Genomic DNA, 13,529 nt, shown 5'->3' with positions numbered 1-13,529 from the left:
TGCTGCACTATTTGTGTTCAAATATTAATTGCATAAATTATGTAATTGCATAAATTGTGCAAAAATGTAGCTATACCAGTTCACCACTACACTTTGACTAACACACCTGAAGTTGGAAATCCCAGTTGAAGCGCTATTATGCCCGCCTAGTGGCAGTCAAAGGGTGCTCCTTAAGCCCATGTGAGGACATGCGTTTTTTTTTTTTTGTTTGTTTGTTTTTTCAGTCGACTCCTCACAACTTTCAACACAAAATGAAGTAAAAAAAAAAAAATCAGCTCAATTCCAACTCATTTAATCAATTTCCATTCATTTACGTACCCCGAAAGCCAATAAAAAGGCAGCCGCAGTTATGTAGCACTCCAAGTATTCTCTGCAGGAGGGCAATAATTTGTTTGGCGGAGAAATTTAAATGCAAGGCTGGTCTGATTCTCTTCTGGCCTCACTCCGAGCCGTCTGAGCCATTGTTTGCCCCCTCTCACTCTCTCAAATCTAGCGGTAATGTCATCACCGGCTGTACCCGAAAGAGGGACATCATCAGCCTCCGTCTGCGTGAGTCAGGAATAGCGTACATGCGATGACCGACCACCTTCTGCCGAGCCTTAATCAAGCAATCGTCTTCTTTTGTGTGTGTGTGCGCGTGTGTGTGTGCAGGGTCAGAGAGAGATGCTTCAGTGAGCCTGCAGCCACATTTGTCACCATGCAACTGCAAGGACACAAAGAGTGGACACAAACGACCAGGCCAGATTTGTTTGCTATCATTCAGCACCGCGCGCGCCAAGAGAGCTCACATCTTAATGAGATCAAACCGAGATTTGTGTCCACGCATAAGAATGAACTGTAGGGATCAATGAATTCAGTAACCTCAACACTATGCATGCTACATATAGCCAGTGTGCCATACTAACCCTTGAAATAGAATTTTGATTTTTCTTTAATGATGAGCAAAAATGAGAGGTTACTGTATTGTATGGTGGCAGTGAACTCAACGAACTTCACCACAAGCAGCAGTTTAGCATAATATGTATATATATATATATATATATATATATATATATATATATATATATATATATAGAGAGAGAGAGAGAGAGAGAGAGAGAGAGAGATCTTAATAAATAAATAAATGAAGCTGCTTTAAGCTGTTTAATGTCACTCCCAGGTAAAGTAAACTGTCAAACCAAAAATGAAACTAAGACAATTACGCTTTCTGTATTTAAAACCACATAACTGCCTTAAGTCATTCACGAGTAAAAAAAGAAAATGCATCTTTGACGTCTTTAGCCGTCAATGGCAGTAAATGAGTTAAAGGAGAAGTTTGCAATTTTTTGCTAGCTTAATGCTACCACATAATGATAAACACTTTCGACCAACAAAGAAATAGCATCAATGGGGATGTGTTTCAACACTTTAAGCAGCAAATTTTTAACTGTGCAGCAACACATGCAGACAAACAAAATATTCACAGGCAAATATTTTTTAATCCTCTGTTGAAGTGAACTGAGTCACTTACAGTAGTTGTGAAACTCTTGTTTTTTTTTTTGCTATCATGACTGTAGACTTTGCATTGATGTCACGGCACACCTGCTTTTTCAGTTTGGTCACGACATTCACAATGTCATTCCAAGGGTACTTTGACAATATTTTAAGTCGTCAGTGGAGAGCTTGTGGAGGTGGAAGTTGTTGCATCTTAAAATGCCGTCGTCATTAGATGACTGCAAACCGGTGGCTTTATCTGCGGAATTCTTATTCCAACGACCCGATGTTATTCAGAATGCCGTGTTCAGACTCATGGAATCACAGAATGCAAAGACATTCTTGACTTGACTTCTACTTTTACGAATTTGAATTGGCCACAATTATACCTTTTTAAACTAAACGACCTTTGTTGAAAACACGTGTATAACTCCAATTTCTACCTGGGATTGAATGTCTAGACTCTGAAAATACTTAAATACGTCCTTGGGATTAAAAGAGATTTATGACTACGATACAACGCTGGCATCCCATTTCACGTCATTGTGCCATGTAGCTGAGGGCAGGGGCTTATAAATCCACAGGATCTTCATTTTAGTTAATTTTGAAAAAAGGTTCCAATTTAAGTATTGGAGTACTTGTCATTTGATGTGTTGTATGTTGCTAAAAAAGAGCAAGCTCTGCTTGTTTGTTAACAAATTATTGTTTCATGTTCAAATCACACTCCTTGTTTCTTTTTCCTTCCTTCCTTCGGGCTTCACAAATATTGTTAAACAGACAAAAAAATGTTTGAAAATACTTGTAGATACTTTTAATCAACAGTATACCCGTATATGTAGTCAATAAACAAGTTTTTAATTAGACTCATTGCTCCATCTTGTGATTGGATTAATGATCGGCTTAGTTTTAAACTCGCTGATCTGCGATCAGCCCCCAAAAAATCCTGATCGTCTGAAGTCTAATCATGACTGCGGATGGAGCGAAAATGAATTAATCATGATGAAAAAAATGCTTAATTCATTTATTATATTTCATTGAATTGTGTTATTGCTAATTTGGTCAGTCAAGGACAATATTATATTTATTTAAAAAAACAAAAGAAAACATGCTTGCAGGTTTCTTTTTGGGCGGGGGGGCTGAAACGGATTAATGGCATTTCACTGTTTTTAAACGGGGAAGGATGACTTGCAGCAAAGTGGAGACTAATAATGCAGCATCCCGATTAACATCTGGTATTGTGTAAACTAACGTTCATTTTTTTTCTTGTCATTTCTAGAGTATCCTTAAATGTTGAGGAATCTGCCTGACCAATGAGTGACAACTATGGTTAATATCCCCCCACATATGTTTTTCCACTGGAGCAGTGTGAAAAGCGAGTTGAGCCCCGTTAAGTCAAGGGGTAGCAGCAAGTACAACGTAACTAGCTTTGACTTTATCCAATAAAGGCCAATATCGCACAGCCGCCAACCAAAGAGGTTCTTTTACCCACACACACCTACACCAAGCTATCTTTCAACGTGATTTTGTTCGTCCAATACAACAACCAAATGAGCTCCACCTGCTCTGCTCTTGAAAACCGCTCGGAATCCACTCATGCTTGAGTGCTTTGCAGTCAGACGCATCGGGAAATATGCAGTTTAAATGAGCTACAGTCCTCGCCATACAGTATTAATAGAGGTGGGCAGACAAGGAGATGGTGGGTGTTGGAGAGCACCTGAGATGGTGAGAAGTTACACTACTTGTGGAGAAAAGCTGCCGCAAAGCGATATGGAGCGTGACTAGAATGTTGCGCAATTTGGGAGCGCTGTGGAAACTGTAAGATCTTCCCGCAAGGAAAATGTGAAAGGTCACTGACCACTGAACACTGAGATGATCGTGGGTGGTAATTCAATGTAAATGTAAACTTGCCAGCCAACTCTGCTGTATATATATATATATATACATATATATACATATATACATATATATATATATACACATATATACATATATATATATATACATATATACATATATATATATATACATATATACATATATATATATATACATATATACATATATATATATATATATATATATATATATATATACACACATATATACACATATATATATATATATATATATATATATATATATATATATATATATTTTTTTTTTTTTTTTTTTTTAATTTTATTTTATTTTATTTTTTTTTTTCTTACGACAAAATGAAACATTAATTTGAGATTAATATATTTTTTAAATATGATCTTAAATGTAATTTTTAAATTTGATGTAATTTATTTCTATTTTAATCATTTTTTTATTGTAATGCTGTCTGATTGGACAAAAACTTGGAATGAATCTAGATTATCAGTCAGATGGAAATGATCAACCAACAATCTGCATTCGTCAATTGTTGTTTGTTTTTTGTTTTTTCTCCTCCCAAGATTTAATTTGGGGTTTGGATTAAAGCTTTGTAAATGTAATCTGCTATTAAAGCAATGGTTGGAATGCTTTCATAATCCAGCTCGCAACGGTAATAAAAAATAAGCATTTAAAAGCATTTTTTGTGGAGTTGGGGGATGGTGTGGGGGGGAGGGGGGATGGGGGGCCATTTCAAGATAAGGCCTCCTCTACATACAAAGAGATTTTATTGGTACACTAGTGATTGTTTCTGGTTAAGTTATAGGATCAACGTGTCCTTTAAGGCTACCACCCAGTTGGTAATTGTACCCCCAAATGTACAAAAAAAATTCTTCAACTTGGACTACAGGTCACGAGGACAAGACATCATATACAGTTTACAGGTATATTTATTTTAATACAAAATATTTTGTTGACGTGTGCAGTACACAGCCTATATTAATACTAAAATATTGTATATTTAATAACCAGTCTCCAAATGAAAAAGTCCAATATATATTGCAGTAAATATATAATTTATTCTGCCATTTCTTTTCTTTGTTTTTCTCAAGCGGCTGTTGGTCCAGTGTAACAGCGTAACTTAAATGACATTTACTTAATATCGTTTGACACATTTCCAGATGACCATACCAGAACTCACAAAATAAAAGAGCACCTTAAATAAGAGGCGTATGAATTCCAAATTAAATTTAAATATCGTGTATGCGAAGAAAAAAGAACAGGGTACAACTTAATAAGGTTACCTTTCTAAAATGTGTGTAAAAGTTTCATAGATTGATTATTGCTGGACAACTGGGACAATATTTTTTTGGGGGGCCATATGGGGGTCCCTAAATTATGGACACATAGAAATTGACAACTTTGTGGAGTTAATGCACTGACTTCATATTATTCATTAGTCCAAAAACCTTTTACTACAAACAATGTATTTTTAATAATCGATTTCTGCCACGAACATACAATGACAAGCAGAACAAGCGAAATTCTCCTCCACGTGATGGACTTTAACCCCTGTATTCCCTCTTGAGGCATTTTTGTTTTTAATGTGAAATATGTGCCTTGGCTCAATAAAGGTTGGGAAACCACAGGTTGACAACCCGTGGAATACAATATGAGCATTCAACCCACGCCTTGATCTTAGCCAAGCCTTACCTGACGTTATGGTGCCGGTGGCCAACAACCCAAGCAGCAGAAGCCTCAAGTTCATCTCCAAGCCGGCTCGGTGTCAAAGCTCCGATCCGGGATGGACACTCCAAGCAGCTCCCGCTTTAGCACTGAAGCTCTTTTGCCCCAGCTGGATGACTTCAAGCGAGTGAAATCACCCTCGAACAAACTTTACTGTCCCTCCCAGAGAGCTTTGTCAGCATCATCATCAACATCAGCATCATCACCCGCCTGGAAGAACCTACAAGTCGGCAGCATCACTTGGACCCCTCATGGTCTCCCACACACGTCGGTGCTCTGTTTTGAACACGACCAACACACGAAAGAAAAGGTGGCTTTAACTCAATCTGGTTCAGTGGTGAATGTGGGGAGTGTGTTCTCTGTGTGCGCTCCAGACACTAGTGTGAGGCGAGAGCTCCACTCTGCCTGATGGCTGCAACAAATCCTCACCAAGCTCCACTCTTTAAAGGAACAGACACGACATCTGTGCTCTGCGCGCGTGCGTGTGTGTGTGCGTGTAGATACACACACAAAAATCCCTATGCGCTGGGGGAAAAAAAACACAAAAAAAACCCAATGCAATCTCCCTTTGTTTGCTTTGGCTATCATGCTTAGTAAAGCTCTTAGTGAATTAACAGTGAGGACATAACAAAGGCAAAATTGGAGACTGCCCCAAATTGGAGTGAAAAAATATGTCATTTTTAGCTGCATTGTGGCTCACATCTATTTTCAGACACACGCTTTTAAAATGATCCCAGTCTAACAGAATAAAATATTTTGTTTTTGGCGACAGACAAAAAGCACATTATACATGCAATTAGAGCTAAATAAATGCCAATAATCAGGCTTAATTTGAGCATTTTTCCAATCTAAGTCAGCGAGTCTCGATTAGGAGATAATGTATCTAAACGATTAGCCTAAGTGATTATCGTGTGATATTCATAATACTTACAATGGCAAATCTTTATAATGTATGGTCACCGCAAACCATCAAACAGATTCTAATAAAAACACACAAATAAGTCATCCATGACAATAAAAATTTGAAGAATTTGGAGCAGCAATGTTACCAGACAAGCTAACAGTTAGCCAAGCTTTCTCTTCTGCTACTCATTCTTGCTTGTAGTTTCATCAGTCTGGATGCTTTCTGGCACCATGATGACAAGAACAGCTCAGTCTTGGGACTATGACAAGGACTCTAAATTATTGGTGGAACACACTTGCCATTTTATGTATTGGTTCGGAAGTGTATGAGTACCCAGCTTGAAGAAATTGTTTCGGTCGAATTTAAAATCAACTTTCTGGAATATGTCTCGTGTCATTGTGTCAACAGGAGATCAATCCGAAGATGAATGCGGGAGAGTGTCTGGGAGAGTTGCTAAAATAGTGTGTGATTGTTGATGTGAAGCACCTGTGCGCCACCTGTGGGGTGTGCAAGGTAGCTAATAAGGTGGGCGTGGCTGACTGGCAGATTGGAGTAGTAGAGCGTTGAATGGAAAAACACTGCGGACTAGTTATAGAATTTGAATTTTAACTGTAGTTCATTTTTATTTCATTTTGAGTTTTGTTTTTTAAAAGTAGTTTTTAATTATTTTCTTAGGCGGTTTTGTGAGTTTTTATTAGATTTCATTTTTTCAAAAACACAAAGTCTTAGTTTTAGTATTAGTTTTCTTTTTTTTTTTTAATTACTTGTGAAAAACGTTTTGTGTTGTAAAAATTCAACATAAATATTGGAATAATATGGATACAGTTTAACAGTCCACAGCCTTAGAATTTCAATAAGTGAAGTTCACGGTACCCCTTAACCTTAATTAAATAAAGCTAGGATGCCTTGTTTGCCAAGTTGCCAACTTCTAAATTGGAGTTGGAGCTTCAATTTTTACTGAGAAGTATTAAACAATTATACTATTTTAATTTTATTTAAAAAATTTTTATCGACTATTTTTTTTCATGTATATGAACCAAAGAAGGGAAGCACTGTTTACCTAGCTAACAACCAGCTAACAAATATTATTAACCAGCTAACAAATATTAACTCGTATCTAAAACATTGTGAATAAAAGCTAATTGGGCAAACTATTGAGGATTTTATCGCTAACCGAAGATGATTTGGATTTTTTTAGGTAGTTAAATGCCAACTTATTGCTAACAGTAAGCTAACAAAATTGTAACTAAGGAAAGTGAGTACCGTAAATTTGTTTTGCTTATTTTTCGTGTTATTAAAGATGCAAGGTAGTTGTATCTTAACATTTTTATGTAGCGTGTGTCCGCAATAATGTCTTTTTGATTTTTGTGAATACAACAAGATAAATGAACATTGGCAATTATGCTTGGTGGTGTACAATGGAAAATGAAGAGCCCCAAAATCAACAAGACACACACCAGCCATGAGTAGCGCACCCCTATAAAAAAAGCACTATGTGATTTTGCCATGTATAAATAAACAAAACATGCTGTGGGTCATAGCAGTGCCACCGTGTAGCCAATTCGACCGCTGATTTATTAGCCAGCTGTTCTTCCCACCCACAATCTGGCCGTGTTGCCGTCTCCACAGGCTGATGGGCTGTTTCTCTTTCTCTGTATTGTGGACACACGTCTCCCTGGGGGGCACCGGCTCACTTTCACTCCGAGCAAACGGTCCGGCCTTGCCGGCGCATCTCATCCGTCCACCTCATTGTGTCCGTGTCAGGCCAGGAGAGGTGGTCATGATGAAGGGTGACTTTTGGACGCCGGCTTGCTTTTGTTCGCTCTGAATGCGATTTGGAATTGGGGCGCTCAAGAAGAGTCCAGATGTCTGTTGCCGAGTGGGACACAAAGAGAGGCCCCACAATGGCTCCGGGTCTGCTTCAGTGGAAGTGTGCGGCTTATTAAGGGGCCACAAAGAGCAAAGAAGTATGGAAATGGAGGTGATGGTCCTGGTGGTGTCACTTGAGGATTTGTGGTATTTTCCCTCGGAAAGTCCCACAAGTGCGATCAGATACTCACAAAAAGCTTCTTCGATATACAGTGCTGTCCCCTCTGTCCATTGTGTGACTTTTTTTTTGGAGCATCCTGTACCATTTCGAAGATCAATGACAATTTATGCACCCGAATCTTCCAACAAATACATTTCAATTTTCCAAAATTCAGAAAGCAACCAAAAATGAAGCAAGGTACAAACATTACAAAGTCTTTTGTCGTACTGACCTGTGAAAATTAAAATTATTTTTGCTCTTGTCATTCTATATGTGGTGAATGACGTATCTGATGACAACTGTATTTCTGAGCTGATTGGTGAAGAGGTGGAAATCATTCTTAAGACACCCCACACGACGTGAGGAATTTTTTTTAATCAGATGTCGGAGATTCGGGCCTTTAATTCGGATAGCCGTCTTCAGCCTTGAAAGGAACACAAAATTTTGCATGATCATAGCACATTACGAGACCTTGAGCGCTATAAATCAATTCGGGGAATAGTTAGCGCTGCATATTTGGAGTTTTTCTTTACCTCTTTTCATTTTAGACTTTTATGTGAGTTCATGTAAAAAGAAAATAGAGAATTGAGGTTCATCTTATGACCACTCATTTGTCATCAGGACTTTTTAGATTTTTTTGTTTAATGTGTGTTTAATCTGAATATTGCATATACATTTAAGGGTTTCAGAATTTCAAAGGTTTTGAACCTCAACCAAATGAATTCATCTCATTTCTAATCATTCAAACAACTCATGCGATTTTATGTAAAATGAGTGGAATCCAGCTTGTAAAGTAAATTACTCGCAGTGCATTAAAGCGGAGGTCATCTCACTGACTTTGTCATTTGGATTCGGGTAGAAGCGATTTCCTGGACTCCGTGTGCGGTTTTGACAAAGTGTCCGCATCAAAATGTCAAGCGCTCCATTAAAGCACATGCAATATATTTGGAAAGAGCACAAAATCTCATAAACCCCTAAAGCGCAGTCTATATGGAAAAAGATTTACCATTACTGTCATTTTCGTTTATGTGCATGTGTGCGATAAGGAATTTGAAGTTGTCACTGCAGGTTATGCTGTGCATTTTGTGCTGCTGTGTGTGGTGACGGTCGTCAGGGGTAGAGATGGTGAGCGATGGAGCAGCCCATCTGACCGCGATGAAGAATGTAAGATTTCCCTTAAACCCCTCGTGACTTATGCTTCTCACTTTACCTCACCCTGACAAAATACTAAATATTTATTCCCCATACAATATATTTACCAAACTAAAACCCCCAAATCTCCAACACATTCAAATGCCATCCATTCCAGGACCTTCCATTTTAAAGATATTCTCCCCCATGAGAAACAATTGAAAGAAAATAGTCAGAAACCGAGGACCCCAGGGTCGCAATGACTTGCTGTAACAGTACAAAACTGGTGGCGTTCCACAGGACCAGACATGGGCAAACTATGGCCCGGGGGCCACAGGCGGCCCGTTAAACGTTTTAATCAGGCCCGCCAAACTTGAAAAAATTAATTAAGTAAACCTTCTTCATATTTTATTTTCCCTGGAATTCTGATGTGTCCCCACTAGGAGGCGCAATCTAAGACAGATATTTTGTTGTGTTCATTTCAAATTCAAGCATATATTTTCTCTATATACTATATGTGTTTTTTTTCTACATCTATGTGCTGCTGGTCCGGCCCCTCTGTCAAATTTTAGAACCCATTGTGGCCCACCAATCAAAAGGTTTGCACACCCCTGCACAAGACTCACTAGTCAGTCCTCAGATTTTTATGGTATACTAAAAAGGAATGCCAAAATTACTTGGCGTTCCAGTAGTAAAGAGTATCTACAGATATCGACTGAACCTGGACTACAACAGTCCGGACAGCAGTATAAGAATGTGTCGTCGCCCATCACCAGGAGGTACGCATTGCACGGGTGTGTATGTAGGAGTGGGATAACCTCTGCCCTCAACCCCAGGTAAAGCTTCCTAGAAGCGTCAGTGCCTAAAGAACTAAATTTTTCCCACCACTTCTCTACGATGGCAGTAACTCGATTGCTGGTGCAAATTAGGGCCTGTTAGCACGCTGTCCATTCTGGGAGGTCTGAGGTGTTGACCTGAGTGGAAACCTCGTCAGCACATTTCATTAGTGTGTGTCCCCCGTGCATGTGCATGTGTGTTTGGCAAAGGACCTTGAGACGGTCAGATGAACTACAGCGCTTTATTTATCGTGTAACTGGGCAGCAGCGAAGCCTTTATTAAAGCACTACTCAACATTTCACTTCCAGTTCCTTTTTGCTCGTCCATTGTGCTCAGCATTGTGTGACTTGTTTGCAGTGAGCCGTGCACACACAGGCCCTGCAGGAGTGCTGCTGCTGTCTGTGTGATAAGCTGATATAATGAGCCTGAATGAGGCTATTTGCCGGACATATCACTATTTCACATTCCATTTGCTCTCGTGGCTCGATGAAGAGTTGTTCCTTGCACGAGAGGCTTTGTTCGGAATGTTCCTGTTTTCTATTCATCCATTTTCGATAGTTTTGTCTTCATTTGGGTTGTGGGGGCAAAAACGCAAGTATAATTCAGATTGCATTTTCAAAAGAAAGCAAATTATGCTTGTTCTTTGTCTTGTCAAGATGTTTCTTATTAACAGTTTTTGTGAAATGTTTCACTTTTTTCCTTCAAAAATGTGACGGTATTAAAACATATATCGGTTGAGTAAGTTTAATCTCGTTGCACACTTGAGTACAATGACAATAAAGGGATTTCTGATTTAGCTTAAAATAGCATCCATCCATCCATTATCTGTGCTCACAAGGGTCGCGGGGGGTGCTGGAGCTTATCCCAGCTATCTTCGGGTAGTAGGCGGGGTACACCCTGAATTGGTTGCCAGCCAATCGAAGGGCACTCAAAGACGAACAGCCATCCGCGCTCGCACTCCTACCTCAGGTCAATTTAGGGTGTCCAATCAACCAGTTGTTGTATTTTTGAGTCCTGTAGATGGCACTGTTGGTTTAAATAAAGGGTTTAAAAAATGTCAAGTCAGTGTGCTTTTAGCCCAATGTTGAACAAAGAGGGCCATCTACTGGAGGTCAAAAATACTACAACTGGTTCATGAAGCAGATTTGAAGCTTCATTTACCCATCACTATGTGAGGCCATCGTGCTCACCAGTCGTCTACCGTGCCGCCGCTTATAATAGTAAGTTACATAATTCCATAGGTAGAGGTAGTAAAAATACATTAGTTCAGTTTATCAGTAGGTTGCAAGGTAGATGAGTCTGCTAAAGTAACTAGTGGCTCTTTCAATTTTTTTGTGTTTTTGTTTTTTTTGTCTGTTAAGCATAGTTTTTGTGATGACTTTGGGCAAAAAGGGTACGCCCTAAAATTGTCACTAGCCAATCACGTTGCACGCATCAACAAACAACCATTCACAACTACGAATAATTTCGAGAGTTCAGTGAACCTAACATTTTTGGTGTGTGCGAGGAGAACATGCAAACACCCATCGTGCTGCAATGTTTCCGTTCTCTCTTCATAAAAAGCAACATAAATCCTAAACTTTTGTCAAAATGGAGGCCTAATTAGCTGGAAAAAAACGCACATTCATCATTATTAATGATGCCTTACAGGCCGGTGTCTCGCAATGTGGCCTTGAGTAAAACGTCTGGGAAAGTAGGCATGGAGGAGTTAAAGATAACTTTATAATAATTCTGTATTCATTATTAAAAGGTGTGCTCGATTCATATTCATCAAACAAATGCCTGGAGAGAGACAGGGCAGGAGGAATTTGTGTATGCGTAGGGGTGTGTGTGTGTGTGTGTGTGTGTGTGTGCGCTTCTGCACAACTTCCCTAGTGCAGAGGTAACAAAAGAGTCACCAAACAAGAAGTTCACTTGAAAAACAAAACAGAAAATGGAGCATTTGCATCTCCGATCAGCCAGCCAATTATAGCGAAGCTACATCACCGTGAATGCACGTTATTCAGGCTTAAGATAAAAGGTGCTCTTTTGCATTGCAAGTTTGCACAGCTTGGGCTGGAACACTTAACTAGTCGAGGCTTTAATTAGTATTAGCAGTGATACAAAGATAAGGGAGACAGATAACTACCAGTACCACCAGTACAACAGTAACCAGCGCCAGTTTGCACAGAAATGGCGTTAGGCCAGGAACGCCCACTTGCTTCGCCTCGATTAACGTTAGCAATGAAGCAAAGCTTTTAGAACACAATATTTGCTGCCAGGTTGGCATCGAAAATGAGAATCTATTCTCTGTTTACACCAGGATAAATTAAGATTATATAATAAAATTTAGTCGGCACGTTGGACGACTGGTTAGCCTCACAGTGCAGAGGTGCAGGGTTCGATTCCGGCCTTCCTGTGTGACATTTGCATGTTCTCCCCGTGCCTGCGTGGGTTTTATCCGGGTATTTCGGTTTCCTCCCACATTTCAAAGACATGCATGGAAAGTTGATTGAACGCTCTAAATTGTCCCTTGGTGTGAGTGTGAGCGCTGATGGCTGTTTGTCGTCGTGTTCCCTGTGATTGGCTGGCAAACTGCTGGAAGATAGTTGGGATAAGCTCCAGCATGCCCGCGAGATGGACGGATGGATAATCAAATAAATGAAATAAAATACAAAAACAAGTGAGGCAGGGCCTAACAGATGTCAAAGGAAAAACAGCACAAATAAAAGCAAGAATTTGCATAGAATACATATTGGGTCAAGGCTAAATTACTGCCAATGTAAAATAAGAACGCGTAACTGAGGCCAAGTCACTATTCTTAGAGGCTAATAGCTAATAACATGACTAGCAAGAATGTTAGCTTAGTTAGCAATGCTAACAAGTTTTTTTTTAATGTTATAATATTACCCAGAGCTGGGCGCTTGACCCCTTTTTGACAGTCAGTCCCCCACCCTCGGGCCGCGACCTGGGTATCCTTCCGGCCTCGACACTCCAAAAAATTGTCGGACCAGTATTAATACAATGAAGAGACACGTCAAATCGTTATTACAAAAATAACAGAAGGCTAAATCCCTGCCATAGTTGAAATTAATTAATGATGATACTTGCTAATCTGCAAAGCGAGGCCGTGAGCTGAACAACATGAACTCATCCAACAAGTCTTAGAAGACACGTGTGTGGCAATTCACCGCGAACTAACACTCCAACTCACTACTAATGAAAGGCAAAGTCTAAAAGATGCTAAACGGAAGGTTACATTCTTAATATGAAAGGCTAAATGATTGCAGGCAAAACTACCGGTAATTGGTCGTTAGGTCAGCAATGTTAACGAGTCTCGACTTTATCATTTTCAGCATTAGAGGTTTAAGTGACACCAACTTGAGGTTGAACCACTGTTAATAATGTAATCAGGCCTTGTTATTAGCAGAAGCTGACTAAAGGCTTTAGATTTAATTTGCATGGTAATGGGGAAGACCGGGAAAATCAACTTGTTTTGTTGGATTTTCAATTGAGTGACAGTTCGCGCAACCATCTGCTGTTTGCAAAAATTGGAGTGGCGGGAAGAAAAAATAGATT

General features: G+C 39.3%; 1 protein-coding gene across 1 annotated transcript in view; it reads right to left on the bottom strand.

The window, feature by feature from the left end:
* LOC148333185 (roundabout homolog 2) overlaps positions 1–5,487 on the bottom strand; it is a 51,202-nt gene extending 45,715 nt beyond the window's left edge. The window contains exon 1 of the mRNA XM_088300411.1: positions 5,038–5,487. Within this exon, the coding sequence (XP_088156537.1) occupies positions 5,038–5,092 (55 nt within the window). The 5' untranslated portion in view covers positions 5,093–5,487. The remainder of the gene's footprint in view (positions 1–5,037) is intronic.
* Between the last annotated feature and the right edge of the window lie 8,042 nt (positions 5,488–13,529).

The sequence above is a fragment of the Idiotropiscis lumnitzeri genome, chromosome 7 (assembly GCF_059441095.1).
Source record: "Idiotropiscis lumnitzeri isolate Australia: NSW breed Sydney's pygmy pipehorse chromosome 7, RoL_Ilum_1.0, whole genome shotgun sequence".
Classification (NCBI taxonomy): Eukaryota; Metazoa; Chordata; class Actinopteri; order Syngnathiformes; family Syngnathidae; genus Idiotropiscis; species Idiotropiscis lumnitzeri.
The sequence above is the reverse complement of the archived record's forward strand: the minus strand, read 5'-3'. Positions and strand labels throughout refer to the sequence as shown.